The 27520-nt window shown below is 39.8% G+C and overlaps 2 protein-coding genes across 3 annotated transcripts; one reads left to right on the top strand and one right to left on the bottom strand.

The window, feature by feature from the left end:
* Nucleotides 1-413: 413 nt before the first annotated feature.
* On the top strand, nt 414-6109 carry arid6 (AT-rich interaction domain 6). 2 transcript variants are annotated; one of them, XM_030064645.1, is made up of 6 exons: nt 414-593; nt 2665-2816; nt 3755-3807; nt 3936-4033; nt 4127-4277; nt 4460-6109. In XM_030064645.1, exons 2-6 carry the CDS (start codon nt 2672-2674, stop codon nt 5882-5884), a joined length of 1872 nt encoding a protein of 623 aa, XP_029920505.1. In that variant the 5' UTR covers nt 414-593; nt 2665-2671; the 3' UTR covers nt 5885-6109. The 2 variants fall into 2 exon arrangements, with proteins under 2 accessions (XP_029920505.1, XP_029920506.1); XM_030064646.1 differs by having other exon boundaries at nt 4463-6109.
* Nucleotides 6110-7089: 980 nt separating this feature from the next.
* LOC115368983 (rhotekin-like) lies at nt 7090-27421 on the bottom strand. Its single transcript, XM_030065461.1, has 13 exons — nt 27350-27421; nt 24897-25096; nt 24659-24720; nt 24491-24544; nt 23224-23341; nt 22818-23075; nt 22631-22725; nt 22433-22539; nt 22196-22324; nt 21285-21447; nt 14922-15020; nt 13868-13958; nt 7090-7637 (listed from the first exon to the last, which is right to left on the bottom strand). The coding sequence occupies exons 1-13, from the start codon at nt 27365-27367 to the stop codon at nt 7631-7633; spliced, it is 1401 nt and encodes a 466-aa protein (XP_029921321.1). The 5' UTR covers nt 27368-27421; the 3' UTR covers nt 7090-7630.
* Nucleotides 27422-27520: the final 99 nt, after the last annotated feature.

The following is a 27520-nucleotide window of genomic DNA, read 5'->3' on the forward strand; positions in this document are numbered from 1 at the left end:
TCTCTTTGTTCAAAGTTCATGGGTTCTATTGGGTGAATATTGCACCCAAAGATGTACTCAGATTGAGAATGACAACAATCAGCAGCAACACATGCTTAGCTAATCCTTACATAAAGACTGTCTCAGCTACACAACTGGACAGTCGCCACAATATCAGCATATTAGCGTCCCTTATTCCTTTCAGGTAAATTAACAAACTTCACATCAGACGCCAGGGTGATAAAATTTAATTTATGTTTTTTTGTTTGCAAGGAACCACAGACTAAATTCTGTCATTAAATTGTGTGTAATTATGTGGGACATTCCAATACAAACGTTTTAGGTACGCATGCATGAGCAGGTCTAACTGGTCTGACTCTGGGCTCCAGGAAGAAGTCTCCGCGTACACCTTCATTGTCATTTGCCCACAGAGTCACTGAGGTGCGAAGGACAGGTGGCTGTGACTGTGTGAATGAGGTGGCTGCAAACAGCACACTGCTGTCTCCACACTGACTGGAGAAACAATTGACGTGTAAACTCTGTGATTAAGTAGTTCCCCGATCGCCAGGCGTATGAGCAGACCCATCCTGTCACTGGAGACGCTGGAAACACAGGTGAGAGCCATTTGTATTTCTGATCAAATTTTTAAAAAATGATTATTTTTTATTTTGTTTCCTGTGGTCAGTTGATTCAAATACCACTGTTATCCTGTTTATCTGCGAATACAATAGATATATTATTAGAAATTATTAGAAATATTTATGATAAAATATGGCAAATGTGTTAGTGCTGAGATTTACTCTCCTTATTTCACCTTTTCCCTCTCTGGTCACTTTTGTTATATTCATATGTTCATAACAAATGAAATGAAATGAAATAAAATAAAATAAAATAAAATAAAACACATGGAGAGTTTATTTTCCTAGACAAATAAAGCCCAAGTATTTGGAATGATACTAATATTATTATGATGATAATTGCAGTCAAATAAAATGAAGCAGCTCAAGTCCATATACATCATCCATTCTATAAATGCCAACTGGTCTCTGAAATTCCTGTTATTTTTTCACCTCATGTTGGTATTGTCTCTGTACATTTCCACCTGTGGTATGAGGTGTGGAATGAAAGATCAGTTGAAGTTATTCTTGCCAAGATCTCGTCCACAGATAAAGAAAACAATGTTCAATTCCTGCCAAGCGACATGAGCGTGAATGAACCCGCCACAGCACAGACGTAGCTTTACATCTGGATCACATACATACAAGGGCAGTGAAAACAGTGGCATCTGGTTTCTGCTAGAGCTCACAGCTTTGATGATGACATTGGCGATAACCGTGTAGCATGCAGGTGTCACAACAGCATCTCCTCGCATCAAGATCTGCAGAAAATGGCTTTGGAATGCACCGAAATACAAAAATAATAATAATCTCTTATTACATAGCACTTTCCAAATAACAAGTACAAAGAGCTTTACAAGCAAGCAAAACAATACAGCAAAAAGGACGGACAGAGAGAGAATTAAATGACCAATTAAAATTAAAAATGATGATAAACAAGAAGAGAAACCACACTAAAAACAGTAAACAGCTTTTATAAAATGAAGCGAAATACACCAGTGATCACTGACCGCTCACGATGATCCTCACAAATGGATGAGGTTTAGCCAAATGTCCTTTGATTGGCATCTAGTGTGTTGCCCCTTTTTTCCAATGAGATACTTTTGTTATGTTTTGTTTCTGTAGTCCTTCTCCCCATCCAGCTTGTGGTTGGTCCCTGTGTCTAGAGCCATGGGATAAGAAAGTGATTGGTTCCCAGATAATTGGATCCAACTCCCAGCTCTATCAACTTGTATATGAACTTGTGTATTTCGTGGAATTGCCCTTGTATATTGGTGATCCCTTGCATTTTTACAAATGTATTGACATTTTCAGAACAAAAAATCATTCAGCAGGGAATTTTAGACTTTTTAATATCTAATAAATAATAATGATCAAAATGTAAATGCAATCTTTCTTTGTAAAATGCATGAAATTAATTCAAATCTAATTCAAAAATCAAGTGTTTCAGTAGGTGACTACACTGTTTAGGTAGTGACCACAGTATTTTGGCAAAGTATGAAATATATCACTGTAAGTATATATTTCTATCAAAATATATTCTCCTCATATTGACCCTGTCCTGTCATGTAAATGTAATTTGATCCATTCCAGTGCTGATGCTGTAGATATACAGTATGACACACACTGAGGTGAAGTGCACAGTGTTGACAAATGACACACTACCTGCATTGATACCTTTTTGGACACACTCATACCAACGGTATGCTTTCTAGACAAATGTGTTGGCTCCATAGAGGTAAAGACTAACATGTGATTAAGTGTGATATATGGTGAAGAACGTGGACATGTTTGCCAATCATCAGTCAAGAGGTGAACTTACAACACTGAGGCATTGTCACAAGAATATCTGAGATAAACAGCGTTGTGTTTGGTCATGCCATATCACACACGTTGGGTTTGACAGCCGCCAAAAGCAGTAGCATGCTGCAGGCATATAATTGGTTTGTCATTACTGATAATTTGGCCAAATCTCTGTTAAATCGATCAGTCATAAAAAGCCCTTTTGTTATCAGTCAACTCAAGTGTATGAATATTCAGTGTTTGTTTGGTTTCTTTGCATCATCAGCCTCATTATGGCGCATGACCATCTCCAGGAGGACAGACCTAAGGAGCAGGTGGAGGACATTACAGAGGAGACATTCCTGAAAGATCTCTACCTTTTCATGAAGAATAGAGATACACCCATTGAGAGAATCCCAAATTTAGGTTTCAAACAAAGTAGGTATTAAAAACCTTTACAACTTCTTCTATATAGATAGATAGATAGATAGATAGATAGATAGATAGATAGATAGATAGATATACATATATAACTAGAATAGCACTCAGAGTCGTGCTACACCCATGCTGCATATAATATATTTGAAGGGTCACAAAGGGAGGTGTCACACATATTTTACAAAGTGGAAGGGGTTGTTCAGGCTCAACTCTATATAGTCACTGTGCTGATATGTGAGGTTTTGTGGTAGGTCTGTGGCTTGGAGCCTGCCTATTGGTAAAACAGATCCATGTTGTGACAAATGCAGCAAGCTCACGCTGCCTCGCTCCACCCACAAACACATTAATGTAAAACCTCACCGATAAAAGTCACAGATGTAAAGCCAAAATGATGACTGAATGACACTTGTAGTCAGAAAAATTCTATTATCCATACTGGACAGCTGTTTTGTCTCCCCTGTTGGTTCACATCTACTGTTTACAAGCCAACGAGGGTCTGTCTCCATGGCAACATACATTATTTTATCATTGGACGTGAGAATTTTTATCAGAACTAGGCACACCGAAGCAAAGGGTCAGTAACGAAACAAAACAACCGTGCCATAAGGATAACTATGTTCACCATCTAGGCAACTGCATAGAATTACATGCTAAAATAGAAAATTTTGGAAAACAATTAAAACATTACAAAAATAGTTGAAAACAATAGCCCTCACGAACTGATAAAACACTATGTGCAAGAGGTAACGGTCACATGTACTGTGACAGCGCTCTGCCTCAACACCAAAAAATACTGCAGGCCCCTACCTACCTGAATGTTCTATTTTGTGTTACACAGCAGAATAGAGCTTAAAATGTAAAGCATGGTGGCTTTTTACTGTGCCAAAGATCTGATGTAAAGTGCATTCTAATCATGTATTTGATTTTGCCCCCTCCAGTTGATCTGTTTGTGATGTACAAGACTGTCAGAGAACTGGGCGGGTACCACCAGGTAAAGCTATTTGCCTCAGTCAATTTATTTTCATTTTGTAATAAATAAAGTATTAAAATAACACCATGAGAGAGAGAGAGAGGGCAAAATGCTTACATTGGTAATGGTCTCTCTTGACTGTGTTCCAGGTTACGACTCGGCAGCTGTGGAAACAAGTGTACAACACGCTGGGAGGAAACCCTCGAAACACCAGCGCAGCCACCTGCACCCGCAAACACTATGAGAAGTGAGTCAAAATGAGCAGTGGACACCTGGATGTGTCTCAGTGTCTGATATATCTTTGTAACTATTCTCTCTGATTCATGTTTAATCTCTGTAGGTTGCTTTTGCCATTTGAGTGCCACAAGAAAGGTGAAATAATGCACATTTTGCCGCATCATCAGCCAAAGCACTTTCCTTACGACTTCAGCAAAGATGATTATGGCCAGAGGACAGCAAAACACAAAACTTTACCAAAACCTCTGCGCCAGGTGAGCATTATTTTCAAACAATACAGAGTTGTTCATACTTCTGGTTTTAGTTATTTTACATGATACATTATGTTCAGTATCATTTCACATGTAAAATAAAGAAACAGAATATTTTATGCTGCACTGTCAGAAAGTGTATTGAACAAAACATTAAGTTCTGGTCACCCACTTTGTCATTCCAGCAGAATGCTCATAACCTCTGCTCAAACTCACATATGAGGGTCATCCCTATGCCTGTCCACTACCGTCACTGCTACCATCCAAACCATCCATACCTGCCCCGATATCCCCCAGTCTCATCTTCAGGGGCAACCACAAATGGCCCTCCAGTCCCCCAGCCCCAGCTGTCCTACCATCCACCCCCTCAAAGCTCAGCTGACAGGATCAAGCAGCCGCTGGAGCACTTGCGTTACCTGGCAGAGCAGTACAAATCTTCATCTGGTTTGACTGAGCCTCTAAACCTTAGCTTTAAAGCATCAAGCCCAGAGACAAACAGCCAGCAAGCATCATCGTTCAGCCCACCACCAACCGGCAAGAATCCAAAGTTTTTGAACAAACCCTCTCCTCTCTATCCACCCAAGAGGATGATGAGGAATGAGGGATGTGAGATGCAAGGCGATGATGAAGGTCTAGAACCCCATCAGTCAGTCACCCCATATTCGTATTCCCTGAATGCTAGACAAGACTACCCCATCAATCTCAAATCCACTTCAACGACATCCTCAAGCAGCCCCACGTTGGACCCTGCCCCGGCCCTGAGGATGGAGAATGGCCCCAGCAGGGAAGGCATCTCCACAATGCCCCACAGACCCAACTCTCCAAACACAGACTTTACAATGTGCCCAAGGGAAGAGAGAGAGGAGAGCCCCAAACTAAGCCAGAGGGCACTCAATCTCAGCCATGTACTGCCCAGCCCCCCAAGAGAGAATGGAGGCAAGATGGAAATTGAGATACCCCTGGCTCTGCTGCAGGACTGGATCAGGCACTATGGGCCCTCAGCCACTATGCATGGGGCTAAGCAGCGTCTTACTCCTCCTCAAGAGGAAGACAACAGACAAAAGAGTTGTTACACCTCAGACATCTTCCCCACCAGCCTGACCTCTAAAAGTCATCCCCTCGACCAGGACAGGAGCTCAGCTAATGAGGATTTAACCCCGAGGCAGAGGAATCTGCCAAATCCCACACCAACAAGCCAGATAAACGGTGATCACCACATCATAAGCCGCTACGATTTCTCCAGCTTCAAGCCAGTGCCGTCAGGGGGCATTCTCAAAGATCCCTCCAGCCAGGATGTGTATCCATGGGATCTCCATCTTATTAATAAGCCCTATGGCTCCAAACCCAAAAACGGCTGGGATCCCTATGATAGAAGCAGTCAGGCTCCCCCTATCCAATCGAAAATCAGCTCTAGCCCCCTAACAGTTGAGGAAGACTTTGCAGGCTCTAAGACCTCAGCCTATAATGAGGACATATCCCAGGGAGGGAGGGGGAGATCAGGGAATGGGCCGCCAGCTGTTCTGATGGTGAACTCCCCCTCTGCTTCTGTATTGCATCTCACCAGTGAAGAGGTAATGAAGCTGAAGAGAATCATCTCCAGCTCCTCATAAGCATCTTACGGCTTATTTATACAATAATGTTAATATTCCAATGCTATATTATAGCAGTCCCAAATGTATTATTGCTCCGTTGTGCATATGTTCGTCTGTATACTATATGTAATTCTTTTCAGCAATTTAATCATCATGTTTGCAATTGTGTGTGAAATTGACAGCTACTACAATGATAAAATCTACTTCTGAACAATATTTCATTTTTTTATACAGTAATTGTGCATTATTTGACATTTTTGTATAGCTATCAATTGTTATTGTAAATAAAACAAAAAACTTTGATTTTATGCAGAGAAATATCTTCAACTGTATGATACTTTTAAAACATTTTGAATCTCTAAATACAAAATAATAAATCTTAGAATTTTTGGAAATGTTTTGGTTGAAAAAAAAACTGAGATTATGCATTGCACTAATTCATATGTTGCAGAAAACAATTAAGGCAATTTCATAAACCTCTCTTTCAAGAAGAATAACAAGCATATTGATATTGCACTTGTGATGCTCATTTCCAAAAGTACCTGATGATGAGGTGGTGGTCTTTGTGGCCACATGAGGTATGACCATTTTAAATAAAACCCTGCAAAAGTCATTGATATGTATGCCTGAAACCACCAACGTAACCACTAAATTATACCACTTTCCAAGGCTTTGCTGTGTTTATCAGTTTATCTGTTTGTTTGCGTCTTTGTCATGGCATCACATGCCTTTTTCAGGCTGTGTAAAACATTCCAGAAACCAACGCTGAGAATCCAGTATCCAGTGTGGCAGGTTTTCTCTTTCTCCCTCATTAGATTACCTGAAAGACATGGGCTGTATCATCATTATTGTTTTTCATTTTGTTATTGCCCAACTTATGGGGTTGCCAGTTCCTTATATTTTCAGTGTTTTTCCAATTTTTCCAAAAATTTCTTGTTTGTAGTATCCTGCTACTAACAGCGTTAGATAAAGAATTTTAAAACAGGTTCTAAAAATGTTAGACAACCACTGATGTCCTCATAATAAACAATGTTTGCTTTTATATTTAATAACAGATGTGCAGTATTTTATGATACTGGCTGAGTTGCTGTGATTCCTAAATGCTTCCACTTTGCAATAATACCACTTACAGTTGATGGTGGAGGAGGGAAGAAATTTCACCAACTAACTTGTTGCAATGGTGGCATCCTATTACATCAAACTGGAATTTTCCAACAAATTAAAGCTTTTGACAATTAGCTATTTAATTTACCAAAAAATAAAGTACATAGACAGTTGAGGGTACTTCACTTTCTATTAAGTTAACACTCAGCTGATTACATGTTCAGAAATCATTTATTTAAGGAAAAAAAAAAAAAAAGATTTCCACTCGAGATGAACCATGACTCAAGATTAAGGACATGATAGAAGAAAGAGCAATGAGGAATTTCTTCCTCAAGCCAAACTGGATTTTCACATGCATGACTATCATGCAGATGACAACAACTGATAAAAGCTGTACTGCAAGTTGGTGCTGATGACTGCCAAACCTAAAACTGGCCTGCTATTGAGCAATGCTGGCTATTGATGGGTAGTGATCCAGTGACTTGTCTCTGAATTCCTGAACTCATTGTGGGCACTTTATAGAGGCAATAAGGAGGTATCTTGTGTTTCAGGTGTCTGATGAAACAGCACCATATTTCATTCCATATTCATGATGAAGCTTGACAACCACAGACGCATAGAGGTGTTTCTCACTGTGGCAGCACAACTGTGGCCGGGTCATCAATAACTGTAAGAAAAAACACAGAGAGAATTATAGTCCAAAATTCTCCCACGCCATAATTTTGAACCACATACTAAAAAAGCCATGCATTTTCCACACTTGCATTTCAGTGATACAGAGATGCTAATACATGCAGGTACAACGCCTTCAAAATTCTGGCAGCGAGGCTTCTCTACTATAAATGGAGGAATCTCTGTCTGTAGGCGTGTCTGTGGCTGGATTATCACCTCAACCGTTTAACTGATCAACTCCACACTGCACTCCCCTGGCTCCCTAGCAATGGACATGCCAAGTTTGAAGTAAATCTGGTAATGGTTCAAAAGCTGCAAAAATTGGTTCTATAATGTTATTCTTAATGTAATGTCAACGGACCACAAAAGACAGAACTCAAATGTGAGGGCAGTCTACTGTCTACAGTGCACACACGCTAAGTATTTTAAAGCGCTCACATGCAAGACACACAAGTATATTTCTACACTTTCACCCACAGACTTCTGTCAGGACAGAGTAGCACGCCTTTACCCAGCATCATTGGAGCAGAGAAGCAAACTCTGGCGTGCACACTGCATGTTTATGAGTGATGCTGCTATGATAGTGAGATAGTGGGGATTTCCTAACATTGACGTGCTGTGTTGTCCTGTGGCATGGCTGCTGCCAGGCCTGGGCATTCAGGGCTACACCTCTGAATACTTTTTTCCCCAGTCCTGAACATTCACAGCAGAAAGCCGAATCCAGGGGCCAGATGCATGAAACTAGTGAAACTGTGTACATTCATGATCACAACTTTGTAAGTTCAAAGCCAGAAATATGCGTAAGTATTCTTTTCATCAGATTATTTTTTCATTAGATTAACATAAGGTTATGCGTATGCGTCATCGATGGATTACTGGCACTTAGTGCACAAGCTTATTTTCCACTCCCACAATTAACCATAGATGTATGAAGACACAACCAGGTATTTTTAGATCCATTTGCTGTCCGCCCCACCGGTCTTTACACCTGTCAAGCAAACAAAGGGGAAATAAAAAGTGCAGTTTCACTGATTGTGTTACACACACGAGGTTCTCAAATAGCCACAACAGCTGGCATTATGCACAGCTGCACGGATCTTTGTAATGTCCATATAATTAATTCATCACGTGGACCTGAAAAGTGATATCTCAGAAATGTATCAATGATTAGTTCGTAGCACTCTAAACCGTCCATTACACTGTGTGTCACAACTTAGGATAAAATATAAAGAATATTAACAGCTTAAATAACTGCTGACTTATTGTAAATTAAAAGAATATTAATGTTGCTATTTGTTTAAAGTTATTTCTATGTAAATGCCAAAAAATTTAATTTCTGCTTTTTCAAAACCCGTTGGTGGGCTGTAAATGGTGTGATTGCACAGTCACACCTGGTTCCTAGTCATCTTTCCAAACTTTTGATCTCATATGAGCCTGAGATGCTGCTGGGTGCTGCAGGGCAGCGCCCTGCTGACCTTTCCAGTGTCCACACTCAAGCTTTTGCTACTTCATCCTTTATTTTTAATGCTTATTTTCTCTCATATTTCCATTTTATTAAGCTTTGGCATTGTCAGAGTTTTATTATTAAAAAGTGCTATTTAAATAAAGTTAGATGTGCTGTCAACAACTGCTGCAAGCTCATTTATATTTGGATGGCCTTTAGCTTGTGGAAAATGGACTGACTATTCAGTTACTATCCACTCAATTACAGTTTCAGTGCAATCACTACAATACTACAATTTTACTCATCCTACACAGTCAACAGAACTGTACCTTCTTGCTTTAAACATATGGTAGTACAACACATTACTAAAAAGCCTAATCTTGACATAAGCGTACTAAATAATTTCTGACCCAATTTGAAGTTGCCATCTTCATCCAAAGTCGTGGAGAACATGACTTTGGATAGCTTTTGTCTTTTTTTTTTCTTTTTCTTTTTTCTTTTTTCTTTTTTTTTTTTTTTTTTTTGAAAATAATAATATTATGAAGAAATTTCAGTCCAATATCAAGGCATGTCACAGTACAGAGTCAGCTCTAATTCTCCTACACCATGGATAGATCTTTCTCTGTCAAAACTGGAAACCTTGCTCGTCTGCTCTCATCACCTGTGGAGTACCTCAAAGCTCCATTTTAGGGCCCTTATTATTAACCTTGTACATGCTTTAGGCTTTATGTTCCAAAAGCACAACATCTCCTACCAATACTATGCCGATGATACTCAGCTATACTTTCCATTGGAACTTGGTAAAAATAATAATAATGATTATTATTATTATCATTATTATTATTATGCAGTTAGGTCCCTCCCTAACTGCCCCCAGGATGTGAAATGTTGGATGGCACAAAAGTGTCTTCATTTAAAAGTGGTCATATTTAGTCTCCATCTGGGGGGTATAGCTAATCACTGAGGACCTCTGGCAGCTAACCTCCATGCCCATACTAAAAGGCAGTGTCATTTTTGATGCAGCCTTAAAATTTGACAAATAAAAGTAAAAGAGTGCTTCTTCTGGCTCAGAAATATTGCTAAACTTAAATCATTCCTCTCATTTCATGCTCTGATGGTAGTTGCTCATGTCTTAATTTCTGTTTGTCAGTTGGATTAATAAAGTGCTTTATATTTTGGAATTAGTCATCCCTGTGTCGCCTGCAGCTGGTGCAGAATGCTGCAGCTAGACTCGTAACTGGCACCAGGAAGAGAGACCTTATCTCTCCTACACTGACATTTTTAAGGCTTAACTTAAGATAAACATGTTGTCACAGGCCTTATCTTTTTTTTCTTTTTGTATTTTAAACCTGTTCCTTTAATTCTTTGTGTATGGTTTTGTGATAGTGATGTTATCTTTTCTATACTGCTTTTCTGCTTTAACTATTTATTTTTATTTGATTTGATTTGATTTGATTTGATTTGATTTGATTTGATTATGCAGCACTTTAGTCAAAACTAGTTGATTTTAAATGTGCTTTATAAATAAATTTGATTTGACCTGATGGTGCACATGATTTTTGGTATGAGGATATGATGGCCTCATCACTTACCTGAAGACACAAACATTATTTGAAAGGCAAAGGGAACAAGGATATAAATAACCTACCAAAAACCACAACTCCTGCCAATCCACATTCATTCGCAGGGATAGTAAAGCAGGAAGATGCATGGCATTTAACAGCTACCATTCCACCTGCTCAGAAATGTTCTTGATTTTTTTTAGTTACAAACAGCAAATGCAATATCAGGTAATGCATTCATTGGGTGGAGTTTAAATCATTGGTGTAATATTTATATAATATGGTTACATGTTGGATTAACTTGAACACAAGATATTTACATATTATATGCTGTATGGACAAAAGCATTGGGCCACCCACCTTAATCATGAATTCAGGTGTTTCAATCAGTACCGTTGTCACAGGTGTATAAAATCAAGAAGCTAGCCATGCAGTCTGCCTTTACCAACATTTGTGAAAGAATGGCTCGTTCTAAAGAGCTCACTGAATTCCAGCATCATGCTGTAATAGTAATGTAATAGGATGCCACCGTTGCAACAAGTCAGTTGGTGAAATTTCTTACCTCCTAGATATTCCACCATTAGCTGTAAGTGGTATTATTGCAAAGCATTTAGGAACCACAGCAACTCGTAAAGTTACAGAGTGGGGTCGCCGAGGGCTGAGGCTCATAGTGCGTAAAAGTAGCCAAGGTTCTGCTGACTCAGTAACTGCAGAGCTCCAAACCTCCTCTGGCATTAACATCAGAACAAAAACTGTGTGCCAGGAGCTTCATGGCATGGGTTTCCATGGCCGAGCAGCTATGTGCCCAGTGCAGAAAGAAGCTCCATAAAGGCATGGCATCAGTGTCTGACCTCAAATGCTCTTCTGGATGAACGGGCAAAAGTTCTCACAGACACACTCCAAAATCTTGTAGAAAGCCTTCCCAGAAGAGAGGAAGCTGTTCTAGCAGCAAAGGGGGACAAACTCCATATTAATGTCTATGGATTAAGAATGGGAGGCCAGAAAAGCTCCTGCATGTGTAATATGTAGGTGGCCCAATTCTTTTGTCCAAATAGTGTATATTTACATTCAAACTCTTCTGCGGCCTTGGTCAGTGAATACTTTATCTAACTAGAAAATGCACTTTGTGGTTGAGGAAAGTCTGCCACACCTGTTTTTTGATTGTCAACAGGCACATGCTCTTTGAAATGAGTTAAATACAGCAGTTGCTGAACAACACTGTTACATTTTCTCTTAAAGATTATTTGTTACTTTAGCTGTATAGACAAGGCTACAGAATATGTGACACATTTTTTTGATTATTATCAATAAATATTTCATACATAACAGCAAATTTTTAGCCTTAATTCTTGGGTTGGAGATTTGCTTACAGAGGTTAACAATTCAACAAAATCCCTTAAACTAATTAATAATGCAAAAAACAACCAACTACTAAAATGCACTGATTCTGTTTTACATTAATAACAATAATACTAATATTAATAATGATACATTATTTCATTTCAATTAAGTTTAATTTAGCTGTCATTTTATTACTTTATTTGTCTTTCTTGATCTTTCTTTTTTTAATAAAAGCTTTGAAAGTGTGAACGTGTGACCTGTATGTCATTTCATTCTGTACTACTGGAATAGTATTCTTCTAAAATTAACATTGTCTTTGCATTGCCGTTCTAATGTTGGAGTGTCATCACAGTCCCATTTCTGTTTGGCCTTGTTGTATCTTTTGGCTGACTGGTGTGAAAATTAAATCAATCAGCAAATTAAATCAATCACATCAATCAGCTATACCCTCATTTACAAAGCATCAAATCAGGGAAATGTCCCCAGTAAACAGGAATGTCTGCTCACCCAGTCAGAACCCATGTGCATGTCTTGGCAGGCACCTATGACTTTTGTGTGGTTTTCCATGGTTGCCAACTTCACTGTTTTGTGGCTTCATGTAGCAACTTTGCATATCCTTCTGGCAACAAATTGGCAAATATGTGAAATTAAAGCTCTATGTCTGCTTGGATTCTACTGATGATAAGCTGCGAGTGGCTATATGTAAGTCCTTTGTGTGAACCTGTTGTCACATATGCTTTACAAATGTCAGAGTTATGGAGGAAAACTGTTCAACAGTGCCCCAAACACATCCTGAGCACACAAAGCAACACAAAGCCAGTCATTGTGAAACTGAAGTCAGTCATCAACTTAGCTGTTACTTCATATATCAGGTATCAACGTCTCTTGCAGAACCTGTTCCTCAGAGCATCATTTGACCAATCTTGGCCTTGCTCTGAAAACAAACCTTGAGGCTCACCAACAATATCTGTAGCATTTGCCCCCCGCCCACCATGGATCATGGGCTGACTTAAGGTTGTAACTTCAGGTATTTACCAAACACAGAAGTCAATGACATAAATTATGCAACAGGAGATTAATGTCGCTAAGTCAGAGCTATTTGTCATGATTATCTGTGATGGCCCTCGAACCACGTTACAACTCCGCTGACTTCTGTAATCCATCTTCTGGCCTGAGGGGTCAAAAATTCATCATACTATATACGGTAGTGTGTGTGTGTGTGTGTGGGTGGGGGGGGTGGGGGGGGGGGGGTATGGGTGACTGACAGTGTTTGCACTGGATGGATTTCACTAAGCAGCACACACTTTTGAAATCAAAATTAAAAAAAAAAAAAAAAAAAAGCTTGCATACTACTGAATTCTCTTTTGTGCTGTAGGGAGTACACTAGAAATTGTGCATCCTTACTAAAAAAAAATTAAAAAAAAAAAGTGCATACTGTATTGTTCATGTTTTGGTTCCCCACCGTATTGACAATAAAATAAGTAGAGGTGATCCATGCATGTGGCAAGTCGGCACTTTTGGTATGTCTGGCAGGCCCAACCTCAGTCAGGTGACTGAGACATGTTTGTTTTAAAAACAAATTAATTTACAAGTCACTGAAGATTCCTAATTTGTATTAAAGCAACATTTGGGCACTTACACACCTATTAAATGATTACTGGCATGTTTGAATGAAGGCCAATGGCAGGATAGGATTATCAGCACCAGTAGCTCTGACACATAGTGAGGACTGTGCTCTTACTCCATCAAAAAAAAAAAAAAAGTGCATGATACTGGCAGTGACATGACATTATGTGGACAGCTCAGGGTGAACATGTGAGTATGCTGCATATTTCTGCTTACAGGAATAACGTGCATCTGCTGTGGCAGGTAACCTACCTTTCATTGTAGTAGGAAGACAGTAAAGTACGGATCTCAGTTGGCAAATCCTGGATCATAGGATCGGCCTCATTAGGAGAGGAGGGTGTTACTAAGCAGGAGCAAATGTGTGAAGAACAAGGGATAAAAGGGGAGAAGAGTCAGACATCAAATTCAAATTCCATTTGCAAGGCTGAACCACATACGCAATGATTCACATCCCATGTCTGCCATCTCAATTGTCCCCCGGGAATCAATAAAATTTAATGAATTGACTTGAATTGAAGTGAATTGAATTAATGATTCTCCTGGATCACAGTGGCCTCAAATATCTGATAAGAAAGTCTTTCCCAGGTAACGCCATTCAGGTTTTACAAGGGGAGTTTTGTCCTGTATTTCCTTAATAAGTCAATTCAGGTGACAGGGGAAGACATTTCCTATGGTTACCTGGCTCATCTGTTACCATGCTTTAGCACTTTTGAAACCTTACCATCAAACAATTTCTTCCTTCATCATTTTCCACCTACCCTTCTTGAATACTCTGAATACTCTGTAAACAGCACATTTTGTATGCACGACACATAGCACACCCACATGTGGAGTGCTAGTATTTTTCTGTTCCCCTTAGGTGCCCAGGAGCATATTGCCGAGCGGAGCTGTATAGGTCTTATCAGCATGACAGACATTTTTGCCAGGCAGGTGTCTGAGATAATCTGTCTATTCACAGAACAGTGTCTTTACTGTTGTCTCAGGTCACTGTTGGATGGTATTATTTATCTCCTTTGAATTTTTCCATTTACTCTGAAACAGGTTTGTCCACCTTCAGACCAGGCTTCATTCTAATTTCCTTAAGAAGAGGACAAAGCTTGGGCAACCGAGGCACAGGGCTTCATATCTCATTCTTTTGTAAGAATGCTTAGCACGAAGGGACGCCCACTTTTCATATAAGTGGGTCATACATGGCATTGCAACAGATGCAAATACAAATATGGATTTGCAGTCAGTGTGGCTGACATCTCCATCACTGGGAAAGTGACTGTATGCCGCGAGTGTCAGGTTGCTTCTCTTTCATTACCTATTTCATGGTATAGTGATCCCTGCTTCACTGTGATGGATTTCCTGCGGCACGGCATTTCAATTTTCATGAGGTCATCACAACAGTGCTTCCACTGGCCTGCAGGGAAATAGAGAAATGAGTAGGCTAGTATTCAGTGAGTATTGCTCAAATGTATATTGTCAATTCCTATACTGGATGCATTTCCCATATTGATGTATGAGCAACTGTCAGCAAAGCATTTACAAACAGCTATTGTTTACCCGCAATTAAGTAGTCATTATGTTGTTTTGCTAAAAGGCTTACAACATGTAATAAATCCAAACTTCTCTGAGGCCACATATTGTACCATACAGGCCAAATGTGTATATACAGTACTACAGAAATATGTAGAACTAAATTCTCTGTAGGCACCATTCCATGTATAGGCAATTCAAGCAACCTGATATTCATAATAATTATTGCATGTTTTTGAGATTATTGTTTGAAGGGAAAGGATTACAGATTACACATTCATTCAAAATAAGCATTGCTATCATGGGAATATATCGAATTAGCGTTGTGTGTTTTGGCCGTGATCCCTACAGTTGGCATGAAACAAACACACCCTCAGCAATAACCACATGCAAAAGGAGTGGCACAACATTGAAAGCGTGAAAAACAAGTACCAAGCGACAACGTGACACCCAATACACCCAATACACAACCTAATGTCATTAAAGGATAGCGATGCAATTTTACGGTGATAGGCTTCCTGAGGCACACCTGCCTCTGTATAGAAATTGCATCATAATTATTACACTGTAAAATAATCCCATTGTTTCATCTCCTTTAATCTTTGTAATAATCTAAATAAATATGCAGCCAGTTCTTTTTTCATATACGTAGAAATAATTTGCTTCAATTAAAAATAATATCAAAACCAGTTCTGATCTACCACTGAGACCTATTGCTTCCACATTTTAATTTTTAACTCTTCTGTTCTTTCAGTATTAAGATTTAAGAGCTGTCTGAATGCTGGATGCTAATGCCTAGAAACACAGACAAGTCAGTGCAGTCAAAGTACACCGGGCATGTGAGCAAACATTTAAAAACTATAGTTTTTAGTTTTATTTCAAGTTTATTTGAATTAGAAGGAAGACACCTCACGCCTGCCAGTGCTAACAAATGATCTACATACTTGATGCAGGAACATGTTTTCTGACTGATTTCTCCCCTCCTTGTAAACAACTTCCTTTACGCATCGCTGCCAAACAGTTGCAAGCAATAAAGACATGATGATGGCAGTTCAAATATGCTGCACTTCAAATTTGGTGGAGATTATAAGTCAACCTTGTAGGGTGAAAAAAAAGAGGTCCTGTTTACAAAGTGCCGGTGCTATGGAGCACGAGTGAATACGGTTTTGACATATGAAAGGCAGACTGTGCCGTTTGAAAGAGGAGGGCACCTGCACCTTGTCATGATGTGGTACGAAACGTTGAATGCAACTCAGAAATGCCTCAGGAGTTCAGGACAGGTCTTTTACTCCATCATAACCCATAATATAAGAGTATTTCCCTCCATTGTTTGTGTTTTTGCGAACATTTGACATCATAACAGGTGATTTAATTCAGCGGGTTATTACTTTTGGTGTGATGGGTTTTATCCTTCTTTAGCCTCACCTTTAACATTAGTAAACAAAGTGGCATGTATTCCCATTCCAAACTGCACAATCTACGTATAATTAGACTAAGAATTATAGTAATGGCAAGTTGACTCAGTACACCTGTGCTTGCCACACTTGTAACCACAAACACTATGTGCCTATTAACTTCCAAATTTCCAACAAACCACGATCCACATTCCAGTATCAGTAGCAGAGCACTTAACACACATAGATGACGCCGGCTATAAGTTAAATACTTTCATGATGATAATTTGATTGCAGCATCCCTGGAGTCCCCAACCCTGCAATTACAGTGACACTTCTAACTGTAGTTTATCTCAGGCATCAGATGCAAAGACAGACAGATTGATAGATAGATAATCTATATTAAGAAAAACATGAGAGGAACTAACCAGAGCTCAGTTACATTTTAGTCATGTTTCCTAGCGCAGCTGAAGCACTATAATTAACCGAACTCTTATAGATTCTCAGAGCATATAGCAGACATCAGACACGATTGTTATCTTACGCTAATTCCTTCCCAGAGACATTCTTTTTACAAAATGATATGTACCGTTTCACTGCTGTCAAAACGCCAGCTGTCGTGAGAGTATGTTGCCTTTCCAGTATTGGCAACAGTCCTCCAGTGAGTTTACAAAAAATGGGCTTTATTATAATCAACTCACAGAGGTAAACAAACTCCCTCTCTGTCCCCTTCCAAGGTAAAGACCGGGGCCAGGCGACTGGCCGCTTGTAAAGTTCCAAAACGCACCTCAGCTGTTTTTCTGAGCAGATGAGATAATGATAATGAATTAGGCTAAAGTTTTCTTATCACACGTATGAATTTGCACCGGGCTCACACAGAGCCAACTCACGTAGACATGCTGGAGACAAAGTTCTGCAGCCCCACATCCAGCACACCCGCCCCGTGAAGATCAACAGTCAGGATATTCTCCGGCGTCACTGCATCACTTTTTTTTTTTTTTTTTTTTTAATAGGGGCAGACATACTTCTAGCAGGCCAAATCTCCCCTTCCACCAATCTTTTCCTCCTCCCTGCTTCACTTCATTCTGCAGCCACACTGCTGATGTCACTCGCAGCTCTGTTTTAAAGTGTTAACATCAAATCTATCGAAATTCATTGGTATAATGAGCTAAATGATGAGTCCATCTGTTACAAACATAGCCCGGTCCTACAAGGGTGCAAAAGCACACGTTGCACCCTCATTGTAATATTTTGCACGCACCCTCAGTTGACATGAGAACACAGACAAGACATGCCTTTCATATTGGCCCGTGCCTCAACCACATGCATATCACTAATGCTGCCTTATTTATTATTTATAGTATTTTTTTTTTTTTTTTTTACAATTTTAGGCATGATTGATTGATAACCTGTTTTTATCCTGTCTTGTCTGTTTTTTTTTTGTTTTTTTTTATCCTGTCTGTCTTGTTTTGTTATCCTGTCTTGTCTTGTGTTGACTTGTTTTTAATTGCTGCTGAGAGTGTCAACTGAATTTCATTGTGTAACCACAATGACAATAAACTTCTTCATGTCCATATGTCTTTAAGTCCTTATCACCAGTTAAAGCGCACCCGGAGATCGGTAAACACTGATAGACCCAGTTTCCAGCACGTCCTATCGCACAGAGGGCTTCTCATGAGGGTTAGGGGTGATATCACACATGATACCGGTAAATGACACTGTGATATGATTAAGGAAATTTCGGTGAGGGTTTCATTTCGTCAAACATGATCCGGAACTGTGATGTGTTTTTTGATTCTGTCTGGCTTGACGCAGAGTGGTTTTCACCTGTTCCCTGAATGGCCCTCCTCTGCCAGACGGAAATATCTGAAATATGCATAATAAATCTGATCCACATATCTGCCGTTGTGGAGAGCTTGGACTCTTTGTGTATTTTTAATTCATGCCATCCTGCTGTTGTTGGCACAGTCGAAGGGTACACTATGGCTTTGCTTTGGTTTAGGCCAACACATATTTTAGATAAGACATTAATTATAGGGGTATAGACCAAAGAACCTGTTTTAAATTGTTATTACAATTGATTCTGACGCCTCTTTGACATTCTGTTGGTCACAAAGAAACCGGGTTACAAGTAAGAGAGTCCTTTTTTTTAGTTGTCCCAGTCTACTGCACCACGTCATACTTGTTTTCTTTGTTTACCATGCAATAGGCTAATCCTTGTTTTTTTATAGTCAGTTTTTGATTTATGGAACAGTGTTGACCCCATAAAACAGTCTAACTATTTTATAAATGCAGCGTCTGCAGATGATGGGATTAGATGTGTATTGGTTATATTAGAATATGTGTTGTTAGGCTAAATAAAAATGGCCTATTTAGAATAAATCCAGACCCATTTGTTATGAAGCCTGTATGTGCGTGGCTGCATGGAGAGGCCAGACTAATTACCACTGATTCATAAAGCAAAAACTGTTGCTGTATTCACTTACTATTGTTTACAACTGTTTTCCAGCTGTATCCTAAATCTGTTCATCGCTGGCCATGCTCGAGACCCCGAACACCTCCACGATTTTTCATTGCTGTTGCCGGCCCCCATTGTAGCTATTAGCACACCCTCAATAATTTCAGACACACCATAAATCCTTTTGTTTTGGAGGCAGGCCTGGGGGTCATTGAGGTAAATTTGACATCACAGCTTAGAACTGCTCTCCGGGAGAGATTAATTTACAACTTTAAACAAATGGGAAGATGGAACAATGAAATCTGCTCATATTAAGCAGCTAACATTGTATTCATTGCAGCACTGATGATAGTTACCTAAATCAAACACTGCACTTGAGTTCCATTTCATTGTTAAAACATTGAAATAACTTTTAAAGGGATAGGGGAGACTGGGGTAAGATGAGCCATTTTTCATATTTAGGATCACTACATCAAGGCAATCATAGTTTTGTCACTAACTAATATATCTGCATATATTTCAGGATGTTGTGCATCTCTTCAAACAAACAGAATGAGTGTAAACATAACTGTTTCCATAATATAGCATGTCCAAAAAAAGTGGTCTCGTGGCACAACTTACCCCGTGTATGGGGTAAGTTGAGCATAGGAGTGGGATAAGTTGAGCCATATCCCTACTCCCCCCCCACCTACCTCCACACCTCCATCCCACCCCTCCCTCACCTTCTCCCTCCCTAAATAACAGTCACTTCTTCACATTCTTGTGTATTTTTATGTATTAAACACAATTCAACAGGTACAATAAACACCTTTTTTAACATGCCTTAAAGTGCTCTTGGGAAGAGAACATTAACAGCTGTGTTTTTGGAAAGAAAACACTAGAACACTAGTTTCTTGGTGTCCTTGCTGACAGTAAGGTCAGTTATGAACATATGAACATAACACATTTGAACATTGAACCAAAATACACTTACCTCATACACTTAATATGTAATTAATATTTATTTTATTTTTATTTTTTAATTAATTAATTAAATAATTTATTTATTTTTTATTCATTCATTCATTCATTTAATATTTCATATTTATTTAATATTTAAGACATTTAGGCTACAGCCAAAATAGACTTATTAAGTGTATTTTGTGTATTTGTGTAGTGTATTTTTAACACAATTCTCATGAAACTGATGATAGACTGAATTCACTTTCAAGAGTAAAAAATGTTTTTTTGGAAATAAATGTCTAACCACTTTACCCATGTGGTTCTTACCTTCACAGACTCCATGAAATGATGCCTTCCTCCTAAATATTTGGTCAAATGATCAATGTTTTTTACTGTTTCCTAGCAACAGGGGGTGGCTCAACTTACCCTTTGGCTCAACTTACCCCAGTCTCCCCTACTTTTATTTTGCGTATCGTTCCTCTGACACAGATAGTTTTGCTTCGTCTCAATTTATTCATGGTAGCAAACTGATAGCTGCTGCTCAGTGGATATGTAGAGCGAGGCTACTCTGCTCTGACAAACAAAAAAACACTTGTGTGAGCGGTACAGGACAGCAAGCATCTGTTTTCAGCTCAGCTTATGTTAACAACATCTGAGCCCATGTGCTGAACAGCAACACTAACGTGTGCTGTTACTAATTAGCCATAGAGATGTGTGGAAATTTTTTCCACGAACAAATTGTTTACTTCCTATTCTCACCTTCTACAATAAGTCTAATGTCTGGCATGGTGTATGAGTCACTGTGAGTCATGATTTCACTGTGGGTATTAGCACAAGAAAAATGACAAGCATCCACACACTCATAGCTATGCTAACTGTCAAGCTTTCGGCCACAGGCCAGCTTCAAGGCACTCAATCATTGAATTGAACTGGGTGAGCGGTGTCTTTTTTGCCATTGTGTGAATGAAATCATAAAATTGTGGATTTTCTAAAGAGTAAATTATACGTGCATTCATACAGCCTCACATTGTAAGACTTGAATTGCCAACATAGGAGTGCATTTCAGAATAGGAGCACTACAGTGAAATTGGTGTTGAACCAACAAAAGTGTTAGTAATCCAGGTTATGATTAGGGGACATATAAGCAATCCTTACCCAAATGAAAACATTTTTTTCAGTGCTGCCGATAATCAGCGTCTCAGTCATGTAGTCATGTGTTTTAATTCTTTAGCCTCAGGTTGAATTGCGCCCGTAGCTCACTAAAAGCTTTGCCACTAACTCTTTAAAGCAAGTTATCTGGAGCTGACCTCGGTGATAGAATTAAATATTTGCTTCATCCTGTCCAGCAGCTTACTCATGTCATAGAAGTGCTGCCAGAAGGCCTCCATCCATCGCTGTGTGTCATCAGGAGTGTGTGTGGTCAGTGTGTACGTTGCATCTTCCCCCAGGCACTGTGTACTGATGTGTATACTCTGGGCCTGGAGGGGCTCTCTCTCTGACAAACAGATGAGGGTGTCCTAGCAGAGCAGGAACAACACACACACACATACACACACACACACGTTAGACCTCACCACATCAGCTGATGCAACTACAAATCTGATATGTTAAGCCTAGAGTTGCTCGAAGTACTTGTCTTTTTTGCTCCACTAAACTCAAATTTTCAAAAGTCACACTTGGCTGCCCAGTCTGATCGACCCTCTCATCAACAACTCAGTTAATCAACTTCAAAGTTATTAATTACCACCATTTCAATAAAAGTACACAAAGTCTGCAGTATTACATGGCCAATAAACACGTCAAATGGAAATAGGCAAATTTTGAACTTTGGAATTAAAAGTTTTTTCATGATAGAGTACATCATATACTTTATGAATGCAATACTGAGGGCTTGCTGCACAGGATTGCCTGTGCGGGAAACTTTGCCTGTGCCCTCTAGTGGCCAGAGCGCATCAGTGCAGGCACCACTGACATCAGCAATTACCGACTGAAGATGTTTCATTGTCACTCCGGTTATACCAAGTATAATCATATGAAATGCTTTGACCGGGAGGAAGGCCAAGAATACGAGATACATCGAGATAAAAAAATAAATAAAACAAATGCAAATTAAAGGTGTGACAATATATTAAAAAAATATATGCCTTCAGGGCACAGAATCAAGGCAAGAGACTATTTACAGTCAAGTCAAATCAAGTCAAATATATACATTACAAACATAAACATTCAACACTGCATGAATTACTTGGCACTTGCTGAACTAACCTTGTTGATGGGGATCGTTAATAATGGCTGTTTGTCAGACTCAAAGTCGTCTTGACTGTGATAGCAGAAGAGGCTTGTCCCTCTGAGGACACCGTAGGCATTGTCCCAGCAATTAAGGTCCTCTCCAAGCTGAATGAGAACAGGCGGGGAAGAATTAATAGGAACAATGAGTGTTTCCTTATAACTCCAGTTTGTCAGGAGACTGGGTAATGTGTATAATGAAGAAAATGACGTCACCTTAACCATTAGTTTGCCAGTAATAATTTGTTGAACCATGCAGAGGGGCTGAGCAACCAAGCGACAGCACATGTTGCCATAGAGAGGCAACCAGAATGGACTATCCTCTGGAGAAAAGAAGTCAACAATTAATTTCTAGTTGGAGGGCAGGAAAGAAACGCAGAGGAGAGCAGATCAGATCAGAGATGTGTCACTCACCTGCAGCCGCTAGTGACAAGTCATGTGTCTTGAAGCTGTCCTGGACGTGGTCTATTCTCAGTGTGGTGTGAGCCAACAGGTGATACTTAGGCCCCCTTCAGACGAAAAGTATAGGACAAAGGTGGTTTACCTGGTTGATACTGTAGCCTAAATTATGTCTCCTTTTTCTGTTTGCGCTTAAACTCACAGTCGAGTCACACCGGGCAATGAAGGCGATGATGAATCCCTGCCTCCTGCATCTCCTCTTGCTCCCCCTCTGCTGGAAAAGGTCCTACAACCAGCTGCAGACTTGAGGGCAGCACGGGTCTTTTTCCTAGTGGTGCACCCCAGAGAGCCACCCAGACGGCTCAGTCTCCTGGGTGCTGGAGCCCCAAGGGAGAAGTCCTCAGGCACACAGCTACTGTACAGCTCCACACGCAGCTGAAACCCTGGACCCACCTCGTTACTGCTCACAGATACATGAGCACACACAGACACAGTCACACCAAGGCATACATTGGTTCAGGTATAAAATGAGAGCCATCAGAATGCCTTCAAAATAAAGGCAGATGACAGGAAGAACCGACAAAGAACTGTCAAAGCCGGTGACCTACAACAAGATGGTTTCCTCAAAACAGATGTCAGTCAGCGTCCTGTCTACCATCACCAGATCTGTGTCATAGATCTCTGTACCACACTGGACCAGGCAGAAGACCGCACAGCGATGTAGCTCTGGTAGAAAGACAGCAGTTGTAGAGAAAAAGCAACACATGGATGGGAGTGTTGTCATTCTGGAGGAGACCACTCCCATCAGGACAGAAACGTTTCATCATAAAGGATAAAGGTGATCATTCAGAGTAACTTTGTTCTGATTTGCAGTGAGACTTCCCTCTGAGGGGGCATGTAGACCCAAACCATGGCAGGAAAATGCCCCCACAGCAGAACAGAGCCTGTGGACCCCCTCACTGTAGGGGTCAGGCATTCAGGCCTGTAGCTTTCTCTTGGTGAACATGCCACACATGCACTCGCCGGCTTGATGTCCAGAATATGGTGAAGGATGACTCACCTGACCACATCATGTTTTCCCACATCTCTGTTGACCAGCCTATGGTTTCTGCACCTCTGAACTCTAAAATCCACATCTAAAATTCACATCTCATATCTCTTTTTCTTAGGTTAGCCCTTTTTGTATATTTTTAGTTTTTAGTCTTTGTAGTCTTTATTGTAAATATTTAGCCTTTATTCTATTTTATTTAACTTTATTATATGTTTCTACTGTTGCTGCTGGAACACCAGAATTTCCCTGGTTGGGATCAATGAAATCTATCTATCTATCTATCTATCTATCTATCTATCTATCTATCTATCTATCTATCTATCTATCTATCTATTTGTCTTGGTAATGAGGGGTTTATGCACTGCAACCCCCCTCTAACACCTCTCTGTGTACAGCATCTTTTGGAAGAACGGAGCTTTATCAAAACAACAAAAATACATCAAAAATAATAGTACAAGCAACAGCAATTGTAGTGAGAGATCAACACAAGAGAGCAAGGGTAAACGAGAACTTAAAAGAAGTGAAAGAGTAGAAGATGACAGTGCATTCCATAGTTTAGGGCCTTGGCAGTAAATGCTTGATCCCCGCCTGACATAAAATTTGATCTCAGAACAACTAGCAGAGACTTCCCCGTGGGCTACCGACAGACTCGAAAGGAATGAAGAGTTCAAAAATGCAGTCTGGAAGCTTTGTGAAGCCTTACATGCTATTCTCAGGATTTAATCCTGCACTTCACCTTTTGGTTAATTTGCTTTAATGAATTTAAATAATCACGCATAGATCTGAGCTCTTGAGAACGTCCCTCAGAGTTCCAGGTGACTCACCTCCTTTGTTTTTGAAGTACTCTGAGTCTTTCCACATGAGAGGAATACGCAGATCTGTAGAGTGCAAATGATGCAGTTTGAAGATATGCAAACCAAACGCAGGTACTTTCACGGGTATGTGGGAGTTATTTTACGTTCAGGGTGTGTTAAAAGTCAATCAGCACTAACCTGAAATGGCGACTTTACCCATACATGGCAGCCTCTCATTAAATGAAACAACTTCAGATGACCTACAATATTACGCACAGATGATCAATCCATTCATTAAGACATATACATAAAGTCTACATGATTCAGCAGGCTCATTCAACCATCTTAATATGCCTATTTTTTCACTTTAAAGACTCCTTCCCCCATTTCTCTACCACATACATACCCATCCATCCATGTTTGCACTCCAACTGACCTGCGTCCCATCCTCTGTAGGACCTGAGCTTCTCTCATCTTCTGCAGTTGGCTGAGCAAGGCCAAAATACGGGCACTGCACGTTACCAGGCTTTTGGACGCCTCCAAGGCCTGCTCTCTCTGGGAACAAGCCGCCAGTAGCTTGCTGGCTCCCTCCTGCATTCGCACTTCCCTTGCTATCTGCTTCTGCACCTCCTCGTCCTGTCAGATAGAGATCATAAAGAAACATGTATGAATCAAAAATTGTCAATCCTGTGTTTTTTGATGGCGGCATCAGTCCATCCGTCCATGTATTGAATACTTACCTCCAAGGCAAAATTTTTCAGAATTTATAGGGCAGATCGCCATGAAATTTGGTGAACACATTCATGCTCCCCAAAGGATGACAGCTCTAAATTTTGGTGAGCTCATGACCCTTCCCTCCAGTGTTACCCTCAGACCAAAACATGAATGTTGCACATGAGGTATCACTGAATAGACTTGGTGAACTGCCAGGATACACGGTGAGTGTGTTCATGCTCCCTACAGAGTGACTCCTTTTCATTTTGACAGTTCCATGATATTTCTTCAAGCACCATCCTTAGGCCAGAATGCATAAACCCTATTCTCCTGCTACTTGCATTGCCCCAGTATGCATCAAGACAGTAGGCACCAACAACACAGGCTCCACCTCTGTTACTGTGACAAAAAGAAAACCTGAGCATTATAGGCAGCAGGAAAGGAAACTTTATGGCACAACAGTTGGACTGGATTGCATTAGACCGAGCAGGTGGAGCTGATAAAGTGGCCACTGAGTGTATGTATGACAGAGTGACGTGGGGTTGCAGTGTTTCCCAAACTGCCTTCAGGTGGTGCATCACACTGGCTACAGTCCACCTGTCAGGGCCCAACACAAGTTATTTGGCTCAAAAGTAAGGCATCAATGATGTTACATACTGTACCTCACAAAAGAGAAGGTGTTCACATTGTCTTACATTTTACATTATTTTAGATTATTTTCCATGATCTAGTATACATTTTTCATGGAGTCTGTCATTTGTGACAATAACACCATGGGAAAAAAAAATGTTTATTTCAACCTAAGAAATCCAGAATGCATTAATTATTAATTTGATGAGCAAAAATAACAACATATGCAGCAATGTAAAAATAGTCTATTACTTGTGCACAGTGCATGAAGATTTTTAATTAAAACAACATAATATCATATTTCCTAATGAGGTTTTTGTTCAGCAGAAAATTTCTTAACTCCACACAGTGGACATTGTTCATTACCGCCGGTTTTATCTGGTTTTCATCCGGTTAATGTTATTGGCTACGCTATTGTGAGTTCTACCATGTGATTGCTAGCCCTGCACATTAAAGTGAAGGAAAGCTTTTAGGGATCAGAGGGACTTAATTCTTCGGTGCCTTATGTTGCTGTGCCACTCAGTCTTCTGAGCCTAAGCCCCACCGGTTATGTTGTAAGTTTGTTCTGAATAGGCCCCACACCATTACATAACTTGAGGTGCACTTAAATGACTCAGCAAAAGCCTTTAAACTGTTCATTTGTTCAATATTGCAATCTGTATTTTGCAGTCATAAGGGCAAGCATCATATACTCTCATCATATCACTGAAATTTCAGCACCATGATGATGGGCTGATAAACATTGCGGTAACACATTGCGGTTATGCCTATACCTACATGAACCACCTAACACTGTAAATAACTTTTTTCCTAGTAAAACAATCTAATTATGCAACAATGATTACAACAAGAAATGTACAATAAAGTAAATAATCAAATTAATCATAAACAGCTCCCATGCTGGTTGAGACCAGTCTCTGTGATGGAAAGTGATGGAGGGTTGATGACAAATAAAATTTTCTGCTTGGCTGATACATCAATGAGTAAATGTGTTGCAGGGAATTATCTCTGTCTGAATCCTGTCAAGATCTGATGCGATTATGTTTAATAACATTTCTTAACTTGTATTCACAGTTATCATCAGTAATGTCTTCAGTAAGAGCCGTCAAACAAGTGTGCCCCCTCGTGAGGAGCCTATACGGCTGCCACAGTTGGAATTTAAGTGAAGCTCTTCATGTTTCAAAGAAAGAAAACAACTCCTCACAACAGCTGAAAATATGCATGGTTAAATAATTTCTCTCCAGTCCTGCATAAACTTACACTATAATTGACAAATTGATGCAAATCTGTATTTTAACATAAACTATCTCTAAAGTCAATAATACTAGCAGCAATAATTGTCATATTATTTCATATTCATGTTTGAGCAGCAGACATTTTGCCTGATTTTTAGCATCACTGACCACTAACCAGACATATTTTTTACAAGCAAAAAACAACAAATCACGCCTGTAGCACTTCTGTACGTCCATGTAATAAGCATATATTATAAATTGATCAGTCCTTCAAAAGATCACAATAATAAAGTCATGTTCTTTCACAAACCTGGTTGATATCATTCATGTTCCAGCTCTGCTCCAGTCACCCAGCAGCTCTAGGCATCCAGTGAGCGAAATGTCGAAGGCAGTTGTCCCAAGGGCTTTAGTTACCCAACAGAGAGATCAAAACAACACTAAGCCTCACGACAAGAGATTATGGAGCCAGGAATGAGAGAAG

The sequence above is a fragment of the Myripristis murdjan genome, chromosome 12, assembly GCF_902150065.1.
Source record: "Myripristis murdjan chromosome 12, fMyrMur1.1, whole genome shotgun sequence".
NCBI classification, from domain to species: domain Eukaryota; kingdom Metazoa; phylum Chordata; class Actinopteri; order Holocentriformes; family Holocentridae; genus Myripristis; species Myripristis murdjan.